Source organism: Biomphalaria glabrata, chromosome 7, assembly GCF_947242115.1.
Source record: "Biomphalaria glabrata chromosome 7, xgBioGlab47.1, whole genome shotgun sequence".
Classification (NCBI taxonomy): domain Eukaryota; kingdom Metazoa; phylum Mollusca; class Gastropoda; family Planorbidae; genus Biomphalaria; species Biomphalaria glabrata.
This window is the reverse complement of record NC_074717.1, coordinates 20,266,987-20,294,740: the sequence shown is the minus strand read 5'-3', so window position 1 is coordinate 20,294,740 and position 27,754 is coordinate 20,266,987. Positions and strand designations below refer to the sequence as shown.

General features: G+C 34.2%; 2 protein-coding genes across 4 annotated transcripts; one reads left to right on the top strand and one right to left on the bottom strand.

Annotated features, from left to right (window-relative positions):
- Positions 1-554: 554 nt before the first annotated feature.
- Positions 555-19,604, bottom strand: LOC106066875 (tonsoku-like protein). Of its 2 annotated transcripts, none has more exons than XM_056036354.1 (20): positions 19,525-19,604; positions 18,127-18,280; positions 16,407-16,502; positions 16,123-16,294; positions 12,343-12,560; positions 12,093-12,165; positions 11,447-11,618; positions 11,042-11,156; positions 10,686-10,825; positions 10,280-10,426; positions 9,898-10,023; positions 9,083-9,290; positions 8,672-8,745; positions 8,459-8,539; positions 8,018-8,254; positions 6,791-6,905; positions 6,426-6,627; positions 4,578-6,277; positions 2,660-2,903; positions 555-1,752 (listed from the first exon to the last, which is right to left on the bottom strand). In XM_056036354.1, exons 2-20 carry the CDS (start codon positions 18,155-18,157, stop codon positions 1,410-1,412), a joined length of 4,494 nt encoding a protein of 1,497 aa, XP_055892329.1. In that variant the 5' UTR covers positions 18,158-18,280; positions 19,525-19,604; the 3' UTR covers positions 555-1,409. The 2 variants fall into 2 exon arrangements, with proteins under 2 accessions (XP_055892329.1, XP_055892330.1); XM_056036355.1 differs by lacking the exon at positions 19,525-19,604 and adding an exon at positions 19,422-19,436.
- Positions 19,605-19,994: 390 nt separating this feature from the next.
- On the top strand, positions 19,995-25,668 carry LOC106066876 (protein asteroid-like). Of its 2 annotated transcripts, none has more exons than XM_013225976.2 (2): positions 19,995-20,288; positions 22,721-25,668. In XM_013225976.2, exon 2 carries the CDS (start codon positions 22,726-22,728, stop codon positions 25,216-25,218), a length of 2,493 nt encoding a protein of 830 aa, XP_013081430.2. In that variant the 5' UTR covers positions 19,995-20,288; positions 22,721-22,725; the 3' UTR covers positions 25,219-25,668. The 2 variants fall into 2 exon arrangements, with proteins under 2 accessions (XP_013081430.2, XP_055892568.1); XM_056036593.1 differs by lacking the exon at positions 19,995-20,288 and adding an exon at positions 21,123-21,403.
- Positions 25,669-27,754: the final 2,086 nt, after the last annotated feature.

Here is a 27,754-nt window from a genome sequence, read left to right as displayed (position 1 = left end):
TCTCACCCTATGTACAGCACTTATTTACAATTTTGGTAGGAAGTAACTTATGTAAACATAAACATCTCATAGACTAAGTATTGACAATCTTACATCTCGTACATTAACTATTGACTATGTTATGATTAAGTATTGACAATCTTACATCTCATAGACTAAGGTACTGACTATGTTATGATTAAGTATTGACTATCATAATCTCATTGACTAACTATTGATATGTTATGACATTCTTACATTTTGAAACATTGTAACCAATACATGTAACATTAGAGCGACAACAAGAGAGCTACACTGAGCATATAAAACCAAGAACAAATTGACAAAAAAACAACAATGAGCTAATTAATTAAATATATATACATAATAATGACCCATACATTCAATAAATAAAGATAGCATTGTTATATTATGACAATAATTTTTAAGATAAGTTTCATGAGATACTTTAACAATTCTGAATTTGGGAATTGGTTTTTGGTTTAGTTTGTTCGATACAAAACTAAATAATTAATGTCTATTACTTAATGAACTAATTTTGTTATTTTTTTAAAAATTGATTCTTGTTTTGTCAGGTACCAGAAATAATAGTGCAAAATTTCACTTTGATTCTAGATTGTGTGTGGGAGAAATAATGTGTACAAACGTTTTACCAGACAGACAGAGTGAGTTGATGTAAGCTATAATAGTCAAATAGGATTTTTCATGTGTCAAACGAATATTTTTTAAACTACCTTTGTTAAAATCTGCACTATTATTTTTTTTCCCCCTCCGAATACAGCTTTTTTTTTTTTTCTGATGACTTAAGGAAATTATATATTTATGCTCCTATTTTGAAAGTTAGCTGACAGGTATATTTAGTTGTGATAAACAATCAGGTCTATTTACTTGTAATAAACAATCAGGTCTATTTAGTTGTGATAAACAATCAGGTCTATTTAGTTGTGATAAACAATCAGGTCTATTTAGTTGTGATAAACAATCAGGTCTATTTACTTGTGATAAACAATCAGGTCTATTTAGTTGTGATAAACAATAAGGTCTATTTAGTTGTGATAAACAATCAGGTCTATTTTTTTACATTCCATCTACCTGTAAAGAATTTTAGACACTATGGACTAAGTCCAAGTGTAGTCTAAAGTTTACCAGAACCACATCAAACATGAAGTGGAACATCAGGAGCATGGAACAACACAGAATTACTTTATCTCAAGCTCATCAAATCACTCTCACTATTTAACCTTTCACTGCGCTCACTATTTAACCACAGGAGTTAAGCACAGGGGATGCTGCTACTTCGATGTGAAACTCAAGTCATTCCTACAATAATGACTAACAAGCAACTCTTAAATCCCATCCACAAGAATTCTACATCTGAAAATGTAACAAAGATTTAAAGCTAAAACAATTCAAGAGGAAACAGTTAATGAGATGGCAGCACCAATTATTTTCATAACACCTTGGAGCTTCCATGTCTCCTTCCATATATCACAGAGAGATGATGCTTCACTGGGCTGCAAAGTCCTGCAAGACAGAACAAATTTCTTCAAGGGTCGGCTGCTGGACATTTTAATTTTAAAAGCATCTATGAATTCCCCACCAAGAGGTGATGTCACAGAACAGCCACGGGCCACCAGCTCTTCTAGTCCACTGCCACAGCACAAGTAAAGGAGCTTTTGAAGGGTTTTGTTGTTGATGTTCTGGTTTTGGGATAACTGTAAAGAGCGGAGTGTCTTGCAGGAAGTTGCTAATCTGTAAATATAAACTAGCATTGAGCTTTGCAGTGTCAATAATTTTTATGGAAAGAAAAGATAATGAATACATTTATTTTACAAAATAGAATGGACTTGGCTTGAAAAGTGCTGATAATTAAAATAACCAAAGTGTAGGCTTAAGTCATAAGATAAAAATTTCAGTGCAGGATAATTAAAGATTCTATTTAAGATTGATAGATATATAAATTACCATCAAAAGTAACAGCAAACTAATACATTGATAAACATTTTTGAAACAAAGATTAGACCTCTGAACATATAGTTTAAAAGTGTTTTGTGTCTATTATAAGAGAAGGTAGTGTTAGCCTGGGTTTAATTACAATAGCACGATGACAAACCATCACATTTTGGAGAGAAGAACAACCCTAGAGAATACAATGCAGAGAACAAATCTAGTTGCCAGAAGGATGTTATCTTTAGTAGGTATACAACACTGTCACTACATCCTTACATCACAAACAGTATAACACATGGATTACTATTACCCACTAGAAATTTTGAAGTAGAGTTCAAACTTATTTTTGGTGTGTCAGGACTGAGAGGTGATCAGACTGTAAGTATATCTCCAGGAGTTAGCAAGTCTAACCTACGAAAGCTGTCAAAGCGATTTAATATTTAAGAAAATATCTACAAATAAGAAAGTAGTTGATACAGCAGTCATCCTTTGAAAAGGATATTTATGAATAGCATATAAACTGTCATTAAAGATGGACATCCCTTAAATCTTGATAAAAATTAAGATTAAACCAATACTGGAACTTAGAAACTGGGACATTCAGCTAAAATTTCCCTTTTGTTAATACAATATTTAAAGTTAAAGGTAATTAATAATTATAGCAAAGTGAAAAATATATTGGACTAAAGTATCAGGCAGACCAACTTACCTATTGAGCAAAAGAACATCTGACTCAGACCAGTGACACCCTGAAACAGACAACGCTTCCAAGTGGCAACTTTGGTCAGACAAAAACTTCTCCAGTTCCACTCCCAGATCTCCATCACAAGAGCTGCGGGTGTGTGAAATGTCCAGAGAATGCAGGCACCAAGTATGTAATGACTTGAGCAAGGCTCTCACTCCTTCCAGCTTGATCTGATTTTCTGCTACACTGACATGCTCTAATTTACATCCTGAAAACAAAAGTTTCCTCATCCAATAATGGAATTAAAGAAATGAAATAAAAATAATTTTGCTCTGACACTAAATGTTTCATATAAAAGTCTAGCAGGGATTTGAGAGTGATGTGAATGACCTAAACAACACACAGTCCAGTGTTGGTTTGTAAGATGTTATACACATTTCGGATGTTCCTTCAAAGTTGAAGATATTTTACTTCCTAGTCAAAACCTGCCACAAGACGACGGGGGATGGGATCAGGCAGGGTTTGAACTTGGGACCATCGATAAGTCTGAATGACAGTCTAGCGCACAAACCGCATGATAGTATAAAAATCCACAACTTGAAATCTAATAGATACTTGATGCCCAGCTGGTAAACTCTGCTTACAAGAATCAAATCACATTTAGCTCATCATTTTCTAAAGAGCCGCACTGACCTATTTCTGTGTTGATTCTCAACTTATTCAAAAGCCAAATTATATATAATATAAATTTTAAGTAAGAAAGATCTATGAACTTCATTACAAAAATTATTGAGTACAGTTTTATTATACAATGTTATGATTTTCAATTACATTTGATTTGGAGAAAAATAATCTAAAAATTTTTTTTGTAAGTATTAAGCAGTATTTGAGTAAAGTCAGAAGGAAAAAAAAAAGAACCTGAATATGGTTGTATACATTCTTTTATATAAATGAATTTTAAAAAATTATGTATATATTGTTATAAACCTGGTGGTGGCACAGATGGGGGTAGTGGTGTGAGTGTAATCAGCCGACGCAAATAGCCCCAGGCCAGCGCTAGACGAGCGGTCAACCGTGACGAGTGTCAACATGATGGTTCGGGAAGGATCGACGTCGTGAACAGAGCTCAGGAGCGTCACGAGAGTTGTAGTCATCTGACCACCTAGAAACGTCGAGCGGCGTTCTGTCCGGTTCGAGAAGGCCAGTAGGGACCCTATATAAGAGCGGAGGTGTCGCAGTCAAGACGGTTCAGAAAGGAGGTTCACGACAGAAGGTCCACTACAGTCCGGTCGACTACAGCACAGTTCAGCTGTGTGGTTCTGTACGGAGCATTACGACGGTTCAGTGCGGAGTACTGTCAAGTACAGTTGAGACGGCTGGCGTCTTGATCTTGGTCTGCGATCGAGTCCAACACAAGGAGCCTAGTATGTGAAGTCAGTCCTGAACTGTTGAACCCAGTGCAAGCCCGGAATGAGATGGAGAGGCCAGTGCAAGAGTTGATACGGCGATTATCGGAGAGATATTTGTACAGTGTACGTGTTGCCAATTGTACAGTATTGGCTGTTATTTATTGACATTAAAGTGCTACGTTATTTTGGAGCACGGAGTTGTCAAGTTCTTTAAGTTGGTGGTGTATGGTGCAATTTGCAGAGAGCCTGGATAGTGAGATTCGTAAAAATATATATATAAAGAATTTGAATGAAATATCTAATAAACATGTCATCTTGGAAACTTAAGAAAGAAGCTAACATTTTCTATTTAATAATAATATACAAAATTCCACTGTACTTTGCTTTATTAATGTGTGTGAGTCACCATTACCAATATTTATTAAGAAACATATGCATTTTCTGGTTAAAATTTTTTTTTTATAAGTCTAAGTATTCAAGAGTAAAATTAATTCATTTTGCCAAACTCTAATATAAAACAGTAAATATTCTACCTCTCAAAGCCTCACAGAAAGTTGAAGTAAACAATTTGTTTGTAAAACTGCAAGCTGAAAGGTTTAATGACTTGAGCTCTGGCAAGTTCTTCAAAAGGGCAGTCAAAGTTTCTGATGCAATGTCATCCAAACAATTGTGGGCCAGACTCAGGTGGCTCAAAGACTGCAGACTGAGTTCACTTTTTAATGCCAGAGAAATAATCTGGATGCCTTCTGCCGAAATGTTATTGGTATCTAAAATTAGCACCTTCAACACAGGAAGGCTCGGGATGACTTTCATCAAGGAAGTCAACCCTGAATCTCCAAGTCGGTTGCCACTGAGGCATAGTTCTGTTAAAGTTTTCTGCCCTTCCAGTGCTTGGAAAACAGGATGTAAACCAGAAGTACCCAGAGACAAATCTTTTAGCTCTAAACGGCCGGAAGCATCACACTGCTTTAGGGCAGCGCCAACACTTTTGTTGGGCTCAGAAAGGCTGAGCTTGCACGCTTGTTCATATCTCAGTTCCAGCCTGGGCCTTTCCCAAGAGCTGACATTGGCAGTGAATATGTCATTGTCCTGTAGCACAGTGCTGATGGTGTCACCAGGACACAGTATAGTGTCATCCTGTGTGCTAAATGTCAAGGTGGGAAGCAGAAGAAACATGTTGAAGTAACGCTGCTGAGCTTGCAATGTAAGCCAGGCTATGTTCTTGCTCTGGTCTGAAGGCTGGATTGGTATTAGAAGAGTCTGCTCACCAAACTTCACCTTCACCCTCAAGCTGTTTTTGTATGAAGGCTTCTCTGCCACGTCTTCAGCAAGAGCTTGGGATAAAGGCTGCGGTTCAACAGCAACACTTTCTTGGCAAGCTAGAGCGATTTTTTTCAGCAGATCTGAAGTTTTACTGAAAAACATATCCTGAGCAAGGTTATCAGCTGGCTTATGGGATATGAAAGATTCAACACTATTAACTTTATCACACTGGTTATTTCTTGGAATATTTACCCTGCTCAACAAAACTGGAGAAGATTCTCTGGCTGATACATCCATGGCTGGTTCTTCACAAAATGTATCAACATGACTTAGCATCTCATCATCAGAATCCCAAAACTCTGCCTCTGCTTCTCCTTGCAACTTTTGGACACCAGAAGTACTTTCTGTTGATGAAGAAACAGGGCAAGCTTCATTGGAACTGTCATTAAAACTTGCTTCCATGACTCTTGGAGGATGATAAATGGAATCTGTGTTGTCTTTCAATGAATCTACTTTAGCACAGTACATGCTTCTTTTTTTCCTAAAAGGAGTAAAACTATCTTTCATTTCAGCAGAGCGTGATCTCTTATTCAGATTGCTGGCTCTTACAGAGCTTGTACTCATTATCTTACTAGCTGCGGCACTTTTTCTTTTATTCTTAGGTGCCTTCATGTCATCAATCAACCAGTTGTCTCCGACATCCTCATTTGCATTGACCAAAGCAGGAAGACAACTTGAAGTTAAATGTCCTTTGTCCTCAACCTGCACTAAATTATTGTCTATTTCTGACCTCTTCTGAGCTGAGCTGCCCACATAGTCCATTGCAGACTGGTAGAAGTGTGCTGCATCATCTATGTCACTGGAGGATGTTGATAACAAAATTCCAGGATGCAAAGAGTCCATGTCAGGGCAGTCATCATCAAAAGACGAGCGTTTTTTCTCTTTGGTAGATGAAAAGTGAATCTCTCGCCTGCACATGAAAGAAAACATTTATTCAATAATATAATTAATATATTATTTTATTGCATCCTATAATATAAGTATAACCTAATTTTTCTTAATTAATTTAACACTGATTTTATTTTCAAAAGAGAGTTAAAACTTGTACAAGACTTTACTTTTTCTTCAAAACATTTAGTTTTTTCCTCTTGTCTTGAACTGTTGCTTTCAGTGTGTTAGTCACTTCATCTTCAATCTCATCACTATCATCTGTCAAGTCTGGAAGACGAACATTTATCTTTTTTTCTAAGACTTTTGACTTGCTTTTCTGAGGTGAACTAACTTTGGGCTTCACAATGGTAGAGAAATTCTTTTCTTTACCTTAATAGAAATAAAAAAATGTTTAAATAGTATTGTAATATCATTTACATTAGACATTTAGTTTTTCAAAAGTAAGAAAAATTTTTAACACTATGAGATAAAAAGGATGTGACAGCAATTTTTAAAAAATAGTAAAGAAAAGAGTAAGCAACACAAAATGTACCCATTCTATTATGTAAAAGTGTTTCAGTGGTCTGATAATCGAGTTCATCTCTTGCCCCCAGCATGTCACAAGTTCGGCTGTACCAGGCTTGCAGGCTGTCTAAGGCTGTGTTTCCCTGAAACAACCACAACACACTTGGTATACAGATAATACATAGGCCTATACCATTTCAATCATTCGCTGCCATGAACTGCCATCAGGCAGAGTTTGGGAATAGCCCAAATAATTAACTTTTCAATAACAAAGCACTTACAAAGACACTACTGCATAAATTAAAAGTAAACCTTCTCTTAAAGAACCATGGTCAACAGTTTACAAAAGTGGCAAGTAAAAAAATAAAGACAAAGGAAGCTGGGTATCATGTTGGTGATCTCAAGGACCTAGTCCAAGACATGAATTAAAACAAAGAGAATTCTAACCATAAGACTTGAGATCAATGGCTAAAATTTAAACCTGATCCATCAATGTTTTCATTTAAAATAGATACCTGTATCCATCAATGTTTTCATTTGAAATATTTTCTTGATTGTCAGGCAATTCATTATGAAAAGATTTCACTCCTTTACATCTGTAGTTTTAAGTTTTTTTCTTAATATTACATAAAGAGTTTAAAATATTTTTGTTAAGGAATTCAATATAAAGATATGATATATATAGATGAGTGCTTGTGTATGTGTGAATGTGCCAAGTAATGGTTTATTTGATAAATGCAAGATTTTTCTCAAGAATTTTCTTATTAAGCATGCCAAATAATTTTTTTTTACAAAATATTTCCTACACAAATATAACTCATAAATAGAACATTTGAAACAGATTGCAACATTTTAAACTAATTGCAAAGACTGTATGAAAAGTGTTAGAAAAGAGAAAATTCTGTGTAATGTGAGCAACATAGTGTAAACCATGCCACGCCTTTCTGTAAAATGTGAATTGATATGGTTAGGTAATGCTACAAAATTTATTTTTTTGTATTTGTTACATTAAATTTTTTCAAAGGCAGTAAAAAAAAGGATTGGTTTTGAGAACATCTCACTTTACCTTTAAACAGAAAATAAGGAGTTTCATTTCATTTTTTTTTATAATTAGCACGAAGTGGAGGGTTATCCCCCCACTTAATTCTATAAGGCCACGTTGGTTTTATTAAAAACATAACGACTAGTTAGACTGATTTCTGCTCATATTCTTAAGCTGGATTTGAACAAAAACAGACCCGGCCCCATGACTTACATCATCATCTTTAGCCATCAAGTTAGCTCCCCTGTCAACAAGTAGTCGAACAACATCCAGGTTTCCACAGTTAGCAGCATCAATAAGGGGAGTCACTCCACCACACCTGTCCCCGCCTCTGTCGTTGATCCATGCCCCACAGTCCAGCAAGTGCTCCACAACGGCTGTGTGGCCATGGTTACAAGCCTCATGCAGCGGCAGCCACCCACAGTAGTCTCTAGGGTTGACTGGATGTCCCTAAACAATGAGACAATAAGTCTTAGTGTAACGCTAACAATGGTTGTCTTTTTCAAAACATATAAAGGAAGACAGCAGGATTTTATGCTGCTAATAAGACCCAGCTAAGACCTAGTACGCTAAAATAAAGTAAAACTTAATGCAAATAATGTGTTCTTTTAGTTTCTCTTCAGCAATCAAGTTTCCAAAACAAATATATCTCACCTCACTAATGAGAGATTTGACTTTCTTCAAGTTGCCTTCTATACAAGCTCTGTGGAGTGGTGTTTCACCTTTTTCATTTCTCTGGGAACAAAGTCATATAAATCTTTTAAAAGTCTAATTTAAAAAATTAGATGGATAATCTAGTTACATATCAAATACACATTCTATTTAATGTCAGAAAAATGTTACAAGGACATCACGAGAAACATTTACCCGAGCAAGTTTGGACTTCTTGCGTCCAACTGGTACATCACTGAGTGAGTTACCTGGGTCTCCATCAGATTCATCTGAAAAAAGTTTTCTTTGTGTGGTTAACAGATGGCAGTTGGTTAACAGTTAAAAGTACAATAAAGTTAGCACAAAAAATCACGATTTTACTTATTTGACTTAAACACAGATATTTGGAAAAGGGGTATAATAGGGAAATCTCAAAAAAATCTCCCAGAAAATCAACAGGATAATCAGTGTTTGACAGCCAAATATTTAACAATCAATCAATCAATCAATCTCTCTCTCTCTCTAACTGGATAAATATATATAAATAGATCTAGATTTAAAAAAAAAAGGATAAAACTAGGGATACAAACTAGAAAAGTCATACCAAACTGATTATCAGAAAGCTACCTGATACTGTAAGATCTGATAAACTGATGTTGCCTCCATCATCTTGTTTATCTGACAACTTATCACTGTCATCATCACTCTGACTGTCACTACTTGATCGGAGGTTGTACTTTTTTGTGACAGCAGCTAACTTCTTTTCAGTTTCCTGAAGATGGGTTGTTTGCTTGCAAGCCTTTTGTAGACTTATCAGGGACTTAAGTGTTTGGACCTAAAAATAAATAAATTTTTAAAAGATATTAAAATAAAATCATATCTTCAACTGAAAACAAATGTCATCATTAAGCTTTTCCTTAGTATTGCTGAAAAACCAACAGATAAGTATTGGTGTACTGCTATAAACCTATCCCTAAAAACTGGTATGAGTAATTTGGAATTGGTCTAAGACCATACTCTAAATATCAAAACTAAAGAGTACATTGAAATTCTTATAAAAAGTTAAAAAAATGCTTGCTGCAATAGCAAAATATTGTGTAAGTATTACATAGGTATGGTCAGGTTAATTACAGCATTGATTATACTAATTGAAAATTATAATTGGGCATATGGTAGTTTACAGTGCTTTTTTTGTGATGGTATGCACCAGTACGGCATACCAGCACTTTTTTGAAAAAAATTATTACTTTTCTTATATTTTAACGTCTATTAATTTTTAGTTGTTAAAAGTACTACTGAGTACCGGCACCTAATCACTGAGTATTGGCACCTATTTTTTTTTTTTTTTTACAAAAAAAAGCACTGGTAGTTTATATTTAGCAAAAAACAGAAAGCACATTTGTGTGGGAGCTAAAAAGTTATTTTTTCTAAAAGATATTTACCTGTAGTTTGGGACTCTTTGCCTTTTTGGCGGCTTCAAATGCTGACATATAGACTTTACAGACCTCTGTGTACTTGGAACCTTTTAACTCCTCCAATTCGGCTACGTTCAACAATGTCTGACACGACTACAGAACACAATTTGTTATGAGGCTTGTAATCAAAATAGTAATGCTAATTAATAATGAAAAAGATTTGGGAAATATATTTAATTTGTTAACTTAGCCTTAAATTTGTAACCTTTTCACCTTGTTTTTAAAATATCCAAACAATAGCAGCTATGAATGTTATTTAACTATTGGTGACTATGAGATGTTAAAAGACACAACTGTAACCATAATCCTATTTAAAAAATGTAATTAAAAAAAATATTTCTCCACTTGCCTGTTCAAAGTTATCCTTCCTCTCTGCCACTTCCTGTTTATAATACAGGATAGCATTATCATACTGTTGTAAATCAGCATAGGTTTGGCCAAGAGATATATAGATAGCAGCCCTCTCCTCGCTACTCATAAGACTAGCATACTGAAGCTGGCAAAGAAGTCAACAGTAGCAGTGAAAAATTAAAACTTTTCAATGTACAGAAACATAGTAACACATAGATCAATAGTTGGAAAATTTTATAATCACAGATAAAGCAAAATATTATATGATGGGTAATTAACATGATAAAAAAATAATTAACATTTACTTGAAAATTAAATTATAATATTCAAAGTTTTGCAAAGTTGAGATGAAGTCACATTAAATGATAGAATTAAAAAAATGTCAATACATAATGTTTGCTTACCACTTTCAAATAATTTTCTATGGCTTCATTGTAATTCCCTAACTCTGCACAGCAGTCAGCTACGATCTCAAGATGTTTGGACAGTTTCTTTTCTTCTGTTTCTGTCTCAATATCTTGCACAGCCTCCTGCATTTTGTTCACTTCATTTGGGAGGGTAAAAAAACAACAACAACTAACTTACTTTAACAATATTTTGTAAGATATGTTTTATACATTCGCTTACTTTGTATATATAATCTGAGAAACAGATTGCCAATAAGAAAAGTGACTAAAAAAAAAATACTCTAAGAATCCAAGTTAGATTTCACTAAACAATGCTACAAATAGTTTTACACTTTACTAACAGTATAAATTACCTGATTGAAATATCTTTGTGAGAACCTCTTCACTAATTTCAGAGTCCACTTTCAGTTTGTGAGCTTTCTTTAAACAATGTTTAGCAGCGAGGAAGTCACCCACACAGACATGCACCTATCCAGAGAATTTAAAAAAGTATTGCATGCACACAATAGCCACCTATTAATGTTTTAACATTGATAATTATAGTTTTCTCTTTTTTGTGTTTCTTTACAGAGCAACTGTCTTCTAGGACATAATACAAAAATAAAATACATATCCTCTTGTTAATTGGAAACATTTTATGTAGGTCTTTTCTGATTGATAGTGACATTCTTATGAAATATTTCAACCAGGCATTTCCCCAACTAACTGATACAACCCACACTTTGTAAAAAAACAAATGGCATAAAAAAAAGACTGACCTTGGCCTTCTGTACAAACAACTCCCTCTCTCTGACCTTATCCCTGAGCTTGTCAGCTAGCTTCAGGGCCACTTCCAGGAACCTTAGTGCTTGACTGTACTGGCAGTTCTTCTGATACATTGTGGCCAGGCCTACATTACACATGTACAGCTCATCCTCCAACTTAAACTTTCTGTGAAATATTTGAAAGATGTCTGTTCTTACAGCCCTATCAATGTTGACAGATTGTAATTCTTTACCTTTCCTATAATTTTCATACAGGTTGACTTATCAAACCAAAGATTGTAACATCAATTAATGTAATGTAAAATATTTTTTTATCATAAATATAAGCTATGAATGTAAAATGAGTTTTTATTCCAAGAATACATACTAAAAACATTTTTTTAATTAGGATAAAATATAACCATTAAATATATATACACTGAAAATGTAAAAAAACAACAACTGGAAAAAGAAATTCTTTGTTCATGCTAGAATTATGTCCTCAAAAAATGAATATGACTGACACCAATGACAGGAGAAAGTTGATGACTTAAGTGATAGTGAAATTTGATTTTGTATTTTTTCACTAAACCATCACATGAAATAGTCTATTCTTGAAAAATACTAATAAGCCACAAGCTAATTCGACAATAATGCTTACTGAGCAATTGAGACTGCACGCTTCATCATATCAGCACTTGTAGCTACATCCCCTCTTGCATCGAAAACATGACCTGAAGGTGAAGAAAACAATCAGTAATTTTTATAAAAATTTAATTCAAAAAGGTATGATATAAAATGAAATCAAATCACCATATAACTAATTAAAAAAAAAATATGTTTTTAAGACTTAAAAAAAAATTCATCTACACTTTAAAAAAATAATGTGATCCTATTAAGTGTTAACTCACCTAGATTTAAATACAGCCGTCCCTTCATGGCCATGTACTCTGCAAGTTTGACAGTACTCTTTATCTTTTCACACATTTCAAGGGCCTTGACAAAAGCTTTTTCTGCCTTCTTGCCAGCTATCGCTGCTTCCTGCAGATTCCTAGTCTCTGTCTGGCACAGATATGTTCTGCCTATTGTAGCCCATGCTCGCTGCTCTTCTAAGTGATTTCCACACTCCCTGAACATACAAAAACATGTTAAGTAATTTAGTTATAATAAAGAGGTATGATGAATATGAAAAATACATGTAAAGTAATTTAGTTCTAATTAGGAGAGTAATACATTTAAGTAGAGATGGGAATCGAACCCAACTTTTAAAGTTCTGGTTCGGTTCGGTCAGATTTAAGTTCGAGTTCGGTTCGATGACGAGTATAGTTCGGGTTCGGTTTGGTCAGGTCTAAAGTTCGGGTTCGGCTCGATGTTGTGATAATATGTAATAGCAAAATTAAGTTATAAGGTTTAATGCAATTTATTAGTTAAAACACTTTCTTTTGAATTTTTACATAAAACAAATACTTTGCAATATGTAATAGGCCTATGGGCAATACTTTTTCCAAAATAATGTTGCCTACATACATTTTAAGCGTTGTAAAAATTTCTTAATGGAGATAGAATTGAAGATGCTGCAGGTTTTCGCTCAAGTCGGCAAGTGGTTTAATTCCGGGCGTGACTCGGCGCTAAGCGTATTCTAACCTTTTTCTCTTAGTAAGAAGAGAGAATTTTTTTAAAAGGCTAATATCGATGTGCTTTCTTTCAGAACGCACTATTCATCATAAAAAAATAAAGTCGAGGGCAATATTAAATCTAATAATAAAGAGGCAGACCTGGCCAATGGAATTATGTAAGGGACATTCCAGGTAGGCCTACATATTGCGCACGTACTTCTATAATGGGCGTGATCTATTTAAACAAATATTCTTAATGTAAAGACGTCTCTATCGAGGATTTTGTCACTTACAAACAGCTAGCACAATTGAACCAATAAAGGCGTTTTATATTTTTACCGGTAAGGATAGTATAGAGGGACTTCTTACGCTGGGCAGGGAACGTATCCCGGATGGGAGACAAACGTATGCCAAAGGCAGTCTTTTTTGGTGAGCTAAAAGGTGGTCGACGTAACAGAGACGCCCCACGGAAACGCTTCAAAGACCAGCTCAGGCGTCAACTTTCCTTAGCTGACATAGAAGATAGCACCTGGTTGCATGCAGTCTCAGAACGAGTCAGTTGGAGTTCACTCCCGAAGGCCGCGGCCATGGGAAAAACTGCATTCCTCACTAATTTTCGGACTCGAAGACAAGCCTTATAATAACATATAAACTTAATAAACTTTAAAATAAAGTTCTTATGTGAACAACTCAATATAGTGTAACTGTTATTACAATATTCACATATTTAACTTTTAATAGAGATGTAATATTAATGAAATATACTGATATTTAAACGAAATCTAGGTCACCACAAAACAACGTCTCAAGATTGTCTGCCGTTTCACATTTGCATTACGCTAATTTCATCATACTCAATGCATAAACACAATTCAGTCGCTTAACCTCTTCTTATCGCCACCAGACAACACACACACACTCTATGACACCCCTTTTTGTCAGGAAATTGCGTCTTCCCATCCCCCAATTCAAGGTACTCGCCATCCCCACCCACGGGGGGAGGAGCCAAAGTTTGAGAAACGCTGCATTAAAAATACTGATGATCAATAATGCAAAACAAAATAAAAGTAAAAATATTCAGGGGCCTTGCTAGGAATTTTTCATCATTTGGGGGCCAGGGAGGGGCTGGACCTCTTTGGGGGCCCCTGCATTTTGCGTAATATTGAATATTGTAAAAAAACACTCATTTGGGGCCCCTCTCAAGTGGTGGCCCGGTGAGATTTTCCATTTCTCCCCATTCTAATTCACCCTTGCTACGCCACTGATAATATTCCAATATGGAATACTTCAAAATTTTGTAAAAATAAATCACTTAATAGAAGATAATTAAAATGTATTTTAAACTAGAACACAAATGAACTTATTGTAGATTCATATCTACACTCTCTAATGGGCAAAAACTATTCTACTCTCAACTAACAGCCATCTGAAATAAAAGTGACAATATTTTAATGTTGACTTTTTACTTACTAGGAACTAGAGTCTAGATCTAGATCTAATTAGAGGGCGCCTATTCAACTCAAAACCAATATTGCAAACAGCTAGCGAAAATTCAAGGCCATGGGGGAGTTGGCACATAAGAAAAAACCCATGGGAACCCCAGCGCGCTGGTTTTTTTTTCTTTTTAAAGTTTTCAAAATACCCCCCCCCCTTTCCCAAGTTTTCAAAGTATAATGGAATCATTAGAATTTAAATAAAATATTTAAATAATTTTTAAAATTTTTTTTAACCAAAAATATAAAAAAAGGATGTACAAATTGCAAAATTAGTTCGGTTAAAAAAAGGAGGGTTTGTTCGGTTCATACCAAGCAGTTTCAAAGTTCGGGTTCGGTTCGGTCATAAGTGAGGTTCGAGTTCGTTTCGTTTCCCATCTCTACATTTAAGTGATTCTAACACAGGATGGTTGCCTGGTTGTGTGCCATCCCCTGCCGTCCTGCAAGAGGGTTGGGCTAATACTCTTCACTTCTGAAGGACTATTCAAGACCTATATTAAATCTAAACAATTACAGCACAGACTTCTTGCCTAGACCTCAAGAGGTAGATGCTGCTTAAGAGGAAGTTTTACAATCAAAAGTCCAAAATACAAGCCTTAATCAGTACCAAGTGTGAGATCAGACATAATTAGGCTTGTCTTCAAGTCTGAAGATTAATGAGGAATGCAGTATTTCCTGTGGCTACACAGCCCCAACTGTGACCTAAATATTTTGCCACATCCAGGACAGGCATAACCATTGTCCGCCTGTGGTCAATTAAGATTGTCTTTTGACCGTCTGCATCTGTCCTCGGCAGCAGATTTTCTTATGGCCAGACATAACCCTACAAGAAATAAAGAGCTCAAGAACAAAGCTTTGGTTACTTATTCCAACATTATTATGATGGATACATTTATGCCTGCGTTGATTAGGCTACACAACCACAAAGCAACACAATAACAGATTTAATGAGAGTTTGTACAAACAACAATGTCTAAGGAGTACAGCAGTGTGCTTCTTATTACTTTTCTTTTTTAAAGTTTACCTCCCCTCTCCTAAACAGATTGCAATGCTACATATATATTCCATTGGTGGCTAATCAGGCCAGTTCAGAATGTCAACAGAAAGTTTGATTAAAGGAATGAAAAAGAGATGTTGCTATATTGTAGACTTTTTCATCTCTACAAATATCAATCAAAGTTGATCAGTTGAGACACTGGTTAAATTAGTATACTGATTGTGGTGATTATGTTTTGTATAAGATATTGTAAACGGCACTTCATAGAACCTCGGTTGTAAGGCTTAAAGAATTCTATGTTTTTTGTATTAATTGTACTATTATTTGATTGGTCCATTGGTTGGGACAGAGTGACAGCGTTGTTAGAGGCCTGAGTTAGGGAGCCTAGTCGTACGATATGAGTAATATTGAAGTCAGTTTTATTATTATGTATATATTCATTTTAGTTAATGTTTGATGCGTTGTCTTCACCTACAGATACCCTGATTACTTTTATTAAAGTTATATATTTTGTTGTTAATTCATCTCTGGCATCTCTTGAGTTATTGAAAGAAGACAATCACAACACTGATATAGTACTTGTACCTTGCCAGAGTAAGGTGCCTTTTTTGTAACTCAAGAGCTTCTGTGAACTGTCCGAGGGCACAATGGCACTCCCCAATCTTACGGCAAGCAATAGCTTCTCCAATTTTATCATTTAACACCTCACTCAGTTGTCTCTCTTGGGTATGTTCTTGTATTGCATCTACATAACGACCTATATAACATAAATATATATAGTTATATATCCCACATGGAACAAAGAAAAATAATGGTTTTAACATTTCTAGTTATATAACATGGACAATAATAGGAGTTGAACTACAAACCATATTTTGAATAGATTTCTCCAATACAGTTACAAAGTTGGGCAACTTCATTTAATTTATTTTTGGTCTCAGCACGACGTTTATCTCTAATGTAGCCTTCAAAAACAAAACAAAACAATGAGTTCAAAATTATATAGATTTGTATTGCATTTCCCTTAAAAGCATATAATTGATAGTGTCTCATAAAACATTATTTCCATATTAGTCTTAAAGAAAAAAAAAAGCTAATTAATATAATTCAGTGCAATGTCATTTTTTTTTCAACTGTGCATCTTAACTACATTTAAAAGAGGATCAGATCTGATTTTGTGTCTGTGATGTTATGAATTTTGATTAACTTGATTGTTGAAACCAGAGCATGATTGGTTCTACGGACAAAAACATGAAGGCTAAATCTAAATGAGTACTTTCCACTGGACAAGAATACAAAGGCTAAATCTAAATGAGTACTTTCCACTGGACAAGAATACAAAGGCTAAATCTAAATGAGTACTTTCCACTGGACAAGAATACAAAGGCTAAATCTAAATGAGTACTTTCCACTGGACAAGAATACAAAGGCTAAATCTAAATGAGTACTTTCCACTGGTGCTGCTTGGGAAGTGCAGACTGCACCAAAAGACACCCATCAAGGGATGGAAAACAGTAGGGAAACAGAGAGATGCACTTTTGTGAAAGTATTTTTTTTCTTCTCGTTCTTTCTCAGAAAGACCATCAACAAATGTATTCTAATACAGGTTAAAGAAAACTTTAAAACAAAATTGCATTAATTGGTAGCAAAAATGTCAACACCATTGCACAAAATAAAATGACCTAGAAACATTATGATTGCCTTGCAAACAAAAGTTTTAATGAACCAAAGCAGTGTTGAAATCGAAGTGCTGGCAAAAATGTTTAAAAAAATCAATCATATATATAAAGCACCAAGAAAAAATGTGTAGCAACAATCAATACTTAATCTGAATTAGGTTTTAGACACTATAAAATGCTTATTGATATATATTTGTGGATGATTTGTAAACTCACTAAGTAGCAAGAGATTTTATACTGTTTTTGTTGGTGACTATTGTCAGTTAATATTACAGAAATGAAATTGAAATTTGATAAGTGGTGGAAAAAAAAGTCCAAAATTGTTTTTAAAAATCTGGAAATTTAAAGGAATGTTTCAAGTTTAGAAGAGTGGTAAGGCACATAGCTTTAAAACAGAGTCACAAGTTTCAAATACCCCATGGGATTTTGAGGATGTCCAACCAACTTTGTTAGACATTAGGGAAAGTAAATGTACATCACTATGCTGGCCACATGACACTTCTTCATTAACTGTAGAAATAGAGATGATCAAATAATGGTTTGCAAGGTCTGAAAGGAGATTCTTCTTTTTTTTTCAATAAATATTTTTTTTTAGAATTTTGTTAGATAGAGCTGTCCTATATATAAAAACAAACAATATTATTAAAGGCGTTTCCTTAGGATAAGAGTTTTCTAAAAAAAACTGGCAGATTAATACTAGATCTCTATTAATAAACCAAAAATGTGAAAATATTAAAAAAGAGAGATGTTATACTAATGATGTTGATCAGATATAAACCTAGATCTGAAATCAGGCTAAACATTAAAGAGAGTTCACACAGCCTATGCATTTGTTTTGTTGTGCAAGAAGGGCAGAGGAAGACAGAGCTGTGACACATTATATCTCTTGTTTAGATATCTAGTGACTTACGTTCAACATCAGCTGCATCTTCAGCATCCATTGAAAAGCAAAACCTCTACTCAATTTAATAGAGAAACAGATATAGATCTAACATGTAAAATCTAGATCTATTAGACAATTAGATTTTAGATCTAATCCAGAACTTGAATTTTTTTGTAGTTATCTGAGAATGAGAAAGATAATAAAGAATTTAACATTAACTGATTAGTTAATCAAATATTTTTACCAATTGTTTTAGTTTAGCACAATTTCATGCTTTTAGCTTTCTCAGTGTGCTATGATGATGATCCTATCAATTGTCTGTACCAGTTGATTAATTATTTTTTATTGATTCTTGCATTGTAAGGTAGAAAATAATTGTGCAAAATTTTAGCTTGATCCAAAATTTTTGATAAAAAATAAGCTGATATCCGCTAAATATTCAGAATATATATGCGAAGTGTTCCTTTTAAAAAAAAGTTTAGGAAACTCAGGTCTAGTAGTCAAGACAAATAAAGTAAAGTGGTAGATCTAGTCAAATCTAGTGTCTATTCTGATGTATTTTATCTACATGATCTATATAGTATAATTACTAATTAGTATATAATATTGATTAATATAGATCTAGCATCTAGGAGAGTAATTCTAATAAAAAATAGGATAGGCCTCTCTACAAATTTTATATTTATATTAAATACTTAAGAGCTAAAAGCGGATTTAACTGATCTACTATCTTAGACTAGATATTTATAATTATAATCTAGATCTAAGTCTAGAGTGAGTGAGTAGATATCTACTATAATCTAGTCTAGTAAATTAAAATTTAGACTCTTTACACTTAGTGAAACTTAGACTCTTACTCAGTCTTAGATCTATATCTAGTTACTCGTAATTCTTACTAATTTAATAGTAATACTAGTCTTACTCTTAGTTTAGGACACTAGATCTAGATTTCTTAGGTCTTTTTAATTAAGCCATTTAAGCTTAACTTAAGGCAGTTAAGACTTAAGACTTAAGGCAAGTTAAGGATTAACCTGATTCCTGGACCTGATAGATCTAACTGATTATCAGTTAGACTTAGACCATTCATTAACCATGATCATGTCAGATTGAATCATGATCATGAGTCGTCATGACCATTATATTTATTATAGGCATGGATTGAACTAGACTAAAAAAAATAGGGAAACTGAACTTAGATCTCTAGATCTAGAATCAGCTAGATCTAGTTTAGTTAGGGACCAAGATTTTTTAAAATTTGAAATCAAATAGTTGATCTAGTACTCTATTCTAAGTAGTAGATCTAGGTCTAGGTATCGGTATACGTATTACGACGTATAGATAGTAGATCTAAGTATAATTATTTAATAATAGTCTATAGACTACGTCTGGTGGCTAGTTTAATTAGATCTAGACTCCAACTCTAACCAGAAATAGGCCTCTATATGGACTTTAGATCTATCATCTAGGCTCTATAATTCTATATTCTAGACTAGTATTAGATCTAGTCTAGATTCTATAGACTATAGATCTTGTGTTTTATTTTTTAAGAGGCATTTTTATTTTTGATGTGTGGAAGTTTCGCTTCGCGCGTTAGCTAGTAACTAGTAGTATCGTTAAATAATAAATTTGAATAATCGAAAATTAATTCTACATTTTTCCTTAATATAGTCACAGACATCGATCTAGATCTAAGTTTAACATTAAATTTATTATTATTACGCTAGCATTTGTATAAAAACATAGAATTTCGTAACAATAACCTTTCAATATGACAGTTTGAAAGACTTGATCGAATACTTCTAAAGCCTAAAGGTTTTGTAACCAACCGAAAACAAATACCAAGAAAAATACAAGCATAGTCGCCCCTTTCATTTATGCTATTCGCACGTACATCTTGACATCTTAGAAAAATTGATTATGATATACTTGACTTATATCTACTTGCATTTAGATATATTATTTATACATATAAAACTGAATAAATTAGCTACTAGATATATAAACAATATAGATCTAGTCTAAAACAGAGTAGATCTTTTACCTACATTTTAATTTGCTCAAAATTTCGTGCTAAAACATAAATCGTCGCGAATGTGATAATCATAATGTGTATCTAGAATCAAGTCTAGTAAACAAATTGTAAACAAATACGGAATTGTACCTACTGTACTGGAGTCTAGATCGAGCGTGTAAGAGAGTCAAAGAGAGATAGATCTAGATCATAGAATCTAGATCTAGATTCTATGTATATATCTATATAGCCCAACATAGGGCCTATATATAGATTATTTTCTAGATCTATATAGATTATAGATCTAGTCTAGAATCTAGATAAGGGTTATAGTTTATAGAGTCTACTAGTTATACTTATACTACTCTTAGCTCTAGATCTATAATCTATATGATTATAATTATGTCATTTATGATATATCATAATCATATATCAATATAATAATATATAGTATGCTATAGTATATTATTTATTATATATAGACAATATAGTGTATTAGTGTATAATATATAAAATATATATATACATACTGCATTCTATACTAGTATATTATATACAGATCTAGGTATAATAATAGACTAAAATGTTAAAATGTTTTACATATTTCGGATGTTCCTTCAGAGTTGAAGATAGTTTACTTCCTAGTCCAAACCTCCCGCAGGACGACGGGGGATGGGAGCGGGCAGGATTTGAACCCTCGACCATCGATAAATCCGAACGACAGTCAAGCGCGCAAACCTCACGACCAGGCAGCCTATATAAATAGGAGTGCATTTAAAAATGATTTAAATATCTATCTAGATCTATCATCTAGATATCTAGGTACTTTGACAAAAAAATTCAAAATAAATATACTCAGACATTCTAGTCTAGATTATTAGAAAATATCATTAAAAAATTATAGATAATAAATAATACTATTACTAACTATTAGATCTAGAATTCTAGATCTAGTACCTAGTATTATTTTAATAGATTTTAGTCATAGAAATTAGAATGATAGATTATTATAGTTTAAGGCCTTAGGCTTAGGGATCTAGAAAAAAATCTAGATCTCTACTACTACTACTAGAGTCTAGAGACAAATATCTAGAATTATCTAGATGTTTGTTTTACTTGTTTCAGATGTTCCTTCAGAGTTGAAGATAATTACTTCCTAGGTCCTAGTCCAAACCTCCCGCAAGAAAAGGGGGTCATGGGAGCGGGCAGGGTTTGAACCCTGGACCACCGATAAATCTGAACGACAGTCCAGCGCACAAACCCCACGACCAGGCAGCCATCTAGATAGATCTAGTAAATCATCTGTCATCTATTAATAATTAGATCTAATTAATTATTTAATATAATAATAGTGATAATATTATTAATATCTATACTGACTATACAGTTTGGACACCAAGAAGTAAAGGAAAGATAACACTTTTATTTGAATATTTATGCAAGTCTGACTAGTTACCATACTTTACTGCGAAGAAAAAAGAGGGGGGGGGGGGGAGAGAACAAGTAGTATTCACCTGTCACTAAATAGCAGGTCAGACTTAACCATTGTGACCAAGAAGTCATGAAAAGATCACTCTTTTTCTGCAAGTCGGACTAGAGTTACCCCGCATATTTTTAGCGGTGAGAAAAAAAGAGGGGGGTAAAGTACAAATAATCTACTCTGTATTCATCAGTTACTAAATAGCAGGGTTAAGTTTGGGTAGCGATATGGATAATAAGAGAAAATGAAGAGTTTGTATTAGAAAATAAATTTGTCTTTGCATTTTATTCATTCTTTACTACGTACAGAATTACTTTACGAGCCTTGCGTGTAGCAAAGTCATACAGTTTATCATAAAAATTCTATTTCCTACATAGATCACTCTCAAAAGCAAGAATTACCTAATGTTATGTTTTAATCTATCTTTGAGAATTGTTGACCTCAAGTAATTCTTCATTAGTGTGAGGCACGATAAGCTTCTTTCACCAGATTCCACAATTATGGGTATTGCATAATGCCTTTTTTTTTAACCCACATAGGATTGGCATTTTCTATATTATTGAATGATACCCAAAATGACAATTTTTGTCCATATATTTCAGGAGATTAGTATGAGTTTTCAAAAGATTTTAATAATTTCTGGAGATTTCCTTGACTTTTTCGTATATTTTGCAATTTCAGGAAATTTCCAGGAGCTCCTGGTAAATCATTAGGCCACAGGAAATGTGTTATAAGTTATAAAATGGTTTTTAATAAAATTTAATAATTTACACCTAGAATTAGCGAGGGTCCTTTGAAAGTACGGGTCCCACCCCCCCCACCTAGGAAAAAAAAATCTTCCATTAAAAAAACAAACTTTTGTTTATTTTGTTTTTTTTATGTTGAACAATAAAACTGTTGGCTAAATAATTTTTTGATACACAGAACTTACTCATTTTTGTTTATCCTGGGAAAATCAATTTTTTAAATCAAAATAATATGCACTGAAAGAGTTAAGTAGCTATCCTTAAAAACTAAATTTAGTTTTTTTTTTATAAATTTATTATACTAATTATAAGCTAGAGAAGAGTCTAGATCTAAATTCTTGAATCATAATTAACTTTCAATTCTCATTTTTTGTTTGTCACCAGTGAATATGGGGATCCACAAATTAACTGGATTCATTGACAAAAATCAACATCTTTTACATGAGCATCAACTTCATAACTCCTCTGTTGTAATTGATGGCAACAACTTCTACCACTTCATTTATGGTGCTTGTCACGTTCAGTGCAGTTTCGGTGGAGATTATGACATCTACAGAAAAAGTATTATTACCATATTTGATTCTTTTAAAAAATGTGGAGTCACTCCTTATGTTGTAATGGATGGTGCCTACACAAGAGATGGCAGGAAACTGAAAACATCTCTTTCTCGTGCAGCTTCTAGGATACAGCTAGTCAAAGCCATGATTTACAACCAAAGGGGACATGTTTTACCAGCACTAGCTTATGAAACATTCATGCAGACTCTGTCAGAATTAGGCATTCATCATGCCACCTGCCAATTTGAAGCTGATACTGAGATAGCTATCCTGGCCAACAAACTGCAATGTCCTGTAATAAGCAATGATAGCGATTTCTATATTTTTGATCTAAGTAATGGATTCCTACCACTAGACTATATAGACTTCAGACCTCTACGCACAGGAGAATCTAGCCAAAGTTATTTACACTGCCATATTTATCATGTTGATGAGTTCATTAAATCATTTGAAGGGCTTAGTCGTACCATGTTGCCAGTATTCGCAAGTCTATTAGGAAATGATTTCATAGAACCCAGCGCTTTCAATGCTTTTTATGCCAAATTTAAAGTCCCAAAACTTGTGTCCAAAAAGTTTTCAGTGCCACCCAAGCTGGCTAAAGTTATCAGCGCTCTTCACTGGCTCCACACTCAGGTTGAGAATAATGACATTTCAGCCATCAAGAGCCAGATTCTAAGCTTTGTCAACCCCTTAAAGAAAAGCAAAGTTGAGAGAATGTTTATCTCATCTGTGAATGGATACATAGACATTGACAATTTTACTGGCTTTGATCTATTTAGTTATTTTACTAAAGGTTGTGTAGACTGGCACAAATGCCAAGACCCAGATTTCAGTTATTACAATGGAGCACCTTTTCCTGATTGGTTTGTCCAGTCTGTCTGCAAGGGAGAGATAACCCCATCTGTCCTCAATGCAGCGGTTTTACATCGAGTTATTATTCCAACACAGGTGGAAAACTTAAAGTTTTCAACATCTTACTCGTGTTCTTCATACTTGCGCAAAGTTTTGTATTCAATAGTGATGAAGGATGATCCGCCAAAGATTGATTCCACAGTAACAAATGAAATAGTTAGCTGCAAAGAAGTATCCATAGTAGAAGTTGAAAAATCAATCAACGCACAATTTGATGATGGAAGTGAAGCTCATGCTGAGAACATTGCTGAAAATAAAATAAAAAGTGAAGATAATACTTCAGAAAATGTACAGTCTAGGCATGGTGATAATGAAGGAGAAGACGTAGATGTTGAAGAGGAAGAAAGTGAAGATGATGAAACAAATGAACACATTGTTATTGAGGAGGAGGGTAGTGAAACAGACATACTGTCACCTTTTAGGTTAAAACAAGTCTGCGTAGAAGAATATAATAGAGTTAACAGAAACTTGAAAAAATGTTACATAGAAGCTGCAGAAACTATCTGTTCAATGTCTGTACCGGGACTGAGTGAAATAGATTCTCTGTCTCCAGATCACAGAAAGTCTCTTTTGATCAGCACTCTACAAGTAGAGCTTGATTTTTTAAATAATTTCCCTCCAAGCATGCAACTATTTATGGCCTGTGTGATTTACTGGGTTCGCAATGCTGATCCCAGAATCAGAGCCTCTCACATAGACAGTGTCTTGTTGGGCAATATTTTCTTAAAAGTTCTGTGTCATTTAAAAGAGAACAAATGTTTGTGTAAAGCCAAGCAGAAATGTTTGTCACATGACAACAAAGACAACTCAACTAAAGCTATTAGTGATAGCAAGATCATTGTTGACATTGATAATACATGTCTTGATTGTAACATAGACAGTTTGAAACATGTGAAACAAAACTTGGACAAATATCACAAAAAGACTCCCACTTTTAACCGGAACAATTTTTTTGATCCCAACATTGTCCATGACTTTGCCCAGCTGCAAGCTTGCATGCTGGACACAATAAACTTGAACAAAGTTTTACACTTCCCCCTCCCTACTATGCGACCTTCAGAGATCATCAATGGGACATTTCTTTACAATATTTTCAGTGACCTTCAATCTCGTCCAAAGCCTGACCTGTTTGTGACAGCAATGCTCAACAATAACCAACAGTTATGTAGCCTATTTCACTCATTAAAAACCTCGGTTGTCAACACAGTGGGCTTTGACTGTTTAGAACCAGAGTCTGCCACTAAATCTAAAAGAAAAGCCAAACGACAAAAATGCAAGAACGGGATGCCGAAAATTGTTTGCTCTGTTAAGACCTCAAGTCACTCCTCTAACAGTGAGGAGGAGAGTAACCCAGTGACAGTGGCAGGTGTTGACATACATAACAGGTTTAATCTTCTTTGTTTAGAAAGTTGATATCTTGTGCTAAAACGTTTGAATTTAATTTCTTTGTTATAAAAAATGTCAGAATTTTTAACTCATTTCTTGGTAAAAGCTCATACATTTTTGTATTTTACTTGTTTTTGTAAGTGCATTATTTGTGTACTTAAAGCTCACAGTGCATGTAATAAGTCCAACAGTCAAGGCACACATGTTGATGCATCTGTATAGGCTCATCAAATTTGTTCAGACAATTTATAAAGTACTGTAGGTCTACATGACTGTAGGGCCTATATATATATATATGTAGACTTTTCTATAGAATACTTGCATTTCCCACTTTGCCAGTACCATATTCAGGGTTCATAGCCAATTTCATGAATGATTTTCCAGGTATTTTCCAGGTTTTCAAGGTAGAGTTTTAGATTTTCAAGGTATGCATCGCACCATAGCAATCAATATATATGTATATATACATACATATGACATAAATATGTAAAAAGAACAATATATATATATATATATTAAATTTAAAATCCTCATTAAAATGTATGCTGATAAGTTGAAATCATACCTCCAAAAAAAAAAAAAAAAAGAATTCATCTCTAGTGTTTCCTAAGCATTTAAATGTAACTTTTTAATACATTAGAAAACACACACAAGCTTGCACTACAGAAGAATAACTTTTTAAAAATATGAGATATAATTCAGCTAAAACTGTCGCAATCTGAAGTTGGAAATTTTCTTAAATTGACAGATTTTTTAAAAAAATATTTCATTCTTACTATAGCAGTTGACTTGCTTTCCATCAGTTTTAAGTAAATTACAACCAAAATAACTCTACGGGCTTTTCTACAGCTGTGTGCGAAATATTTTCGTTAAATCTACAGTAGATCTAGACTCTAATTTAAGTCACTAAATTCGCGGACTTTTCACGGCTGTGAGAGAATTATCTTCACTCTATTCTATTGGATTAGCGTAAATTAAGTCTAGGTCTAAGTCACTAAATTCGCGGACTTTTTTCGAATTATCTTCACTGAATCACCGTAAATCTAGTCCCTAAAATTCGCGGACTTTTCACGGCTGTGTGCGAATTATTTTCCCTGAATCTACCGTAAATCTAGAGTCTAGATCTAAGTCACTAATTTCGCGGACTTTTCACGGCTGTCACTGCTTCTACAGTCTAGATCTAATTAAGTCACTAAATTGGCTGACTTTTCACGGCTGTGTGCGAATTATCTTTACTGAATCTATCGTAGATCTAGACTCTATAGGTTCTAACTGAATGTCACTAAACTTCGCGGACTTTTAACGGCTGTGAGAGAAGTCACTAGATTCTAGTGATTTAGCGTAAATCTAGAATCTAGCGTATTTCTAGAGCAATCTAGACATTAGATGTACCTGTATCTAGATCCTTAAATAAACTAAAATTCACGGAATTTTCAGGTTTAAGCGCGAATTATCTTCACTAGATCTAACTTAGATCTAAATCTAGATACTATTTCTAGCTAGATGAGAAGGATGGATCGTGAGAAGACTCAAAAGTAAAGTACCGGTAGCAATTATACTTAAACACTGAATCATAATCTCCAAATACAAAATCTAATAAAATACTCAGAAAGACACAAAGATAAGATGATATACCGGTACGGACTTTCCACGCGAAGTCACTCTTACTGTTACAAGAAGAAGATTTTCGGCGTGGGATGGCCCGGAGGGGTGTAGCCTTCACATTAGGCTGCTAATTGCTCTAGTTATAGACAATAGACACTACAGACTAGATCTAGCGCGTCTTCAGTCGATGGCTGCCTGGTCGTGCGGTTTGCGCGCTGGACTGTCGTTCGGATTTATCGATGGTCGAGGGTTCAAACCCTGCCCGCTCCCATCCCCCGTCGTCCTGCGGGAGGTTTGGACTAGGAAGTAAACTATCTTCAACTCTGAAGGAACATCCGAAACATGTAAAACATTTTACAAACATTTTTTACAGTCGTAACATTGAAAGGAAAATAGTGCTAAGTGAAATGCTTGCTTGAGCCAAGGTCGTTTTCAATCTCGAGGTCGCGCTTCACAAGTGGGTGAAAGGCGGTGTAGACGCGTCGTCACTGGTCAGCTCAATGTAACCGGAAAAAAAACGAAAATAAACATCAGGTATCGGGAGGGAAAGAACTCAAGGTCAAGTTTTAAAATTCAAGGTTTTTTCACCGTTTTTTTTACGAAAGTCAAGGCTTTTTCAAGGCCTTGAATTTAATATGAAATTCAAGGTGTTTTCCAGGTTTTCAAGGTGGCTACGAACCCTGCTATATCTGTATAGCCTATAGATATAATATGGTACCGGCAAAGTGGGAAATGCAAGTATTCTATAGAAAAGTCTACATATATAGATATAATATGGTACCGGCAAAGTGGGAAATGCAAGTATTCTAAAGAAAAGTCTACATATTCTATTTGTACGCGTTTTTTAAATTGCATTTCCAACTTTTCCTTTGTTCTTATAAATTTAAATTATTTTATGTTGAGAAAAATGCAGTGAGAGCCACTGAGGCTTACCAGACACATTCAAACCCATTGGAGG

Excerpts from the sequence above, each read along its gene's own strand:
- LOC106066875 (XM_056036354.1), bottom strand. The coding sequence starts at position 18,157 with ATGGATGCTGAAGATGCAGCTGATGTTGAAC. Across the intron at positions 12,561-16,122 it reads AGGCACCTTACTCTGGCAAG|GGAGTGTGGAAATCACTTAG; the intron begins GTACAAGTACTA and ends TTGTATGTTCAG. Across the intron at positions 8,746-9,082 it reads ATCAGATCTTACAGTATCAG|ATGAATCTGATGGAGACCCA; the intron begins GTAGCTTTCTGA and ends AACTTTTTTCAG.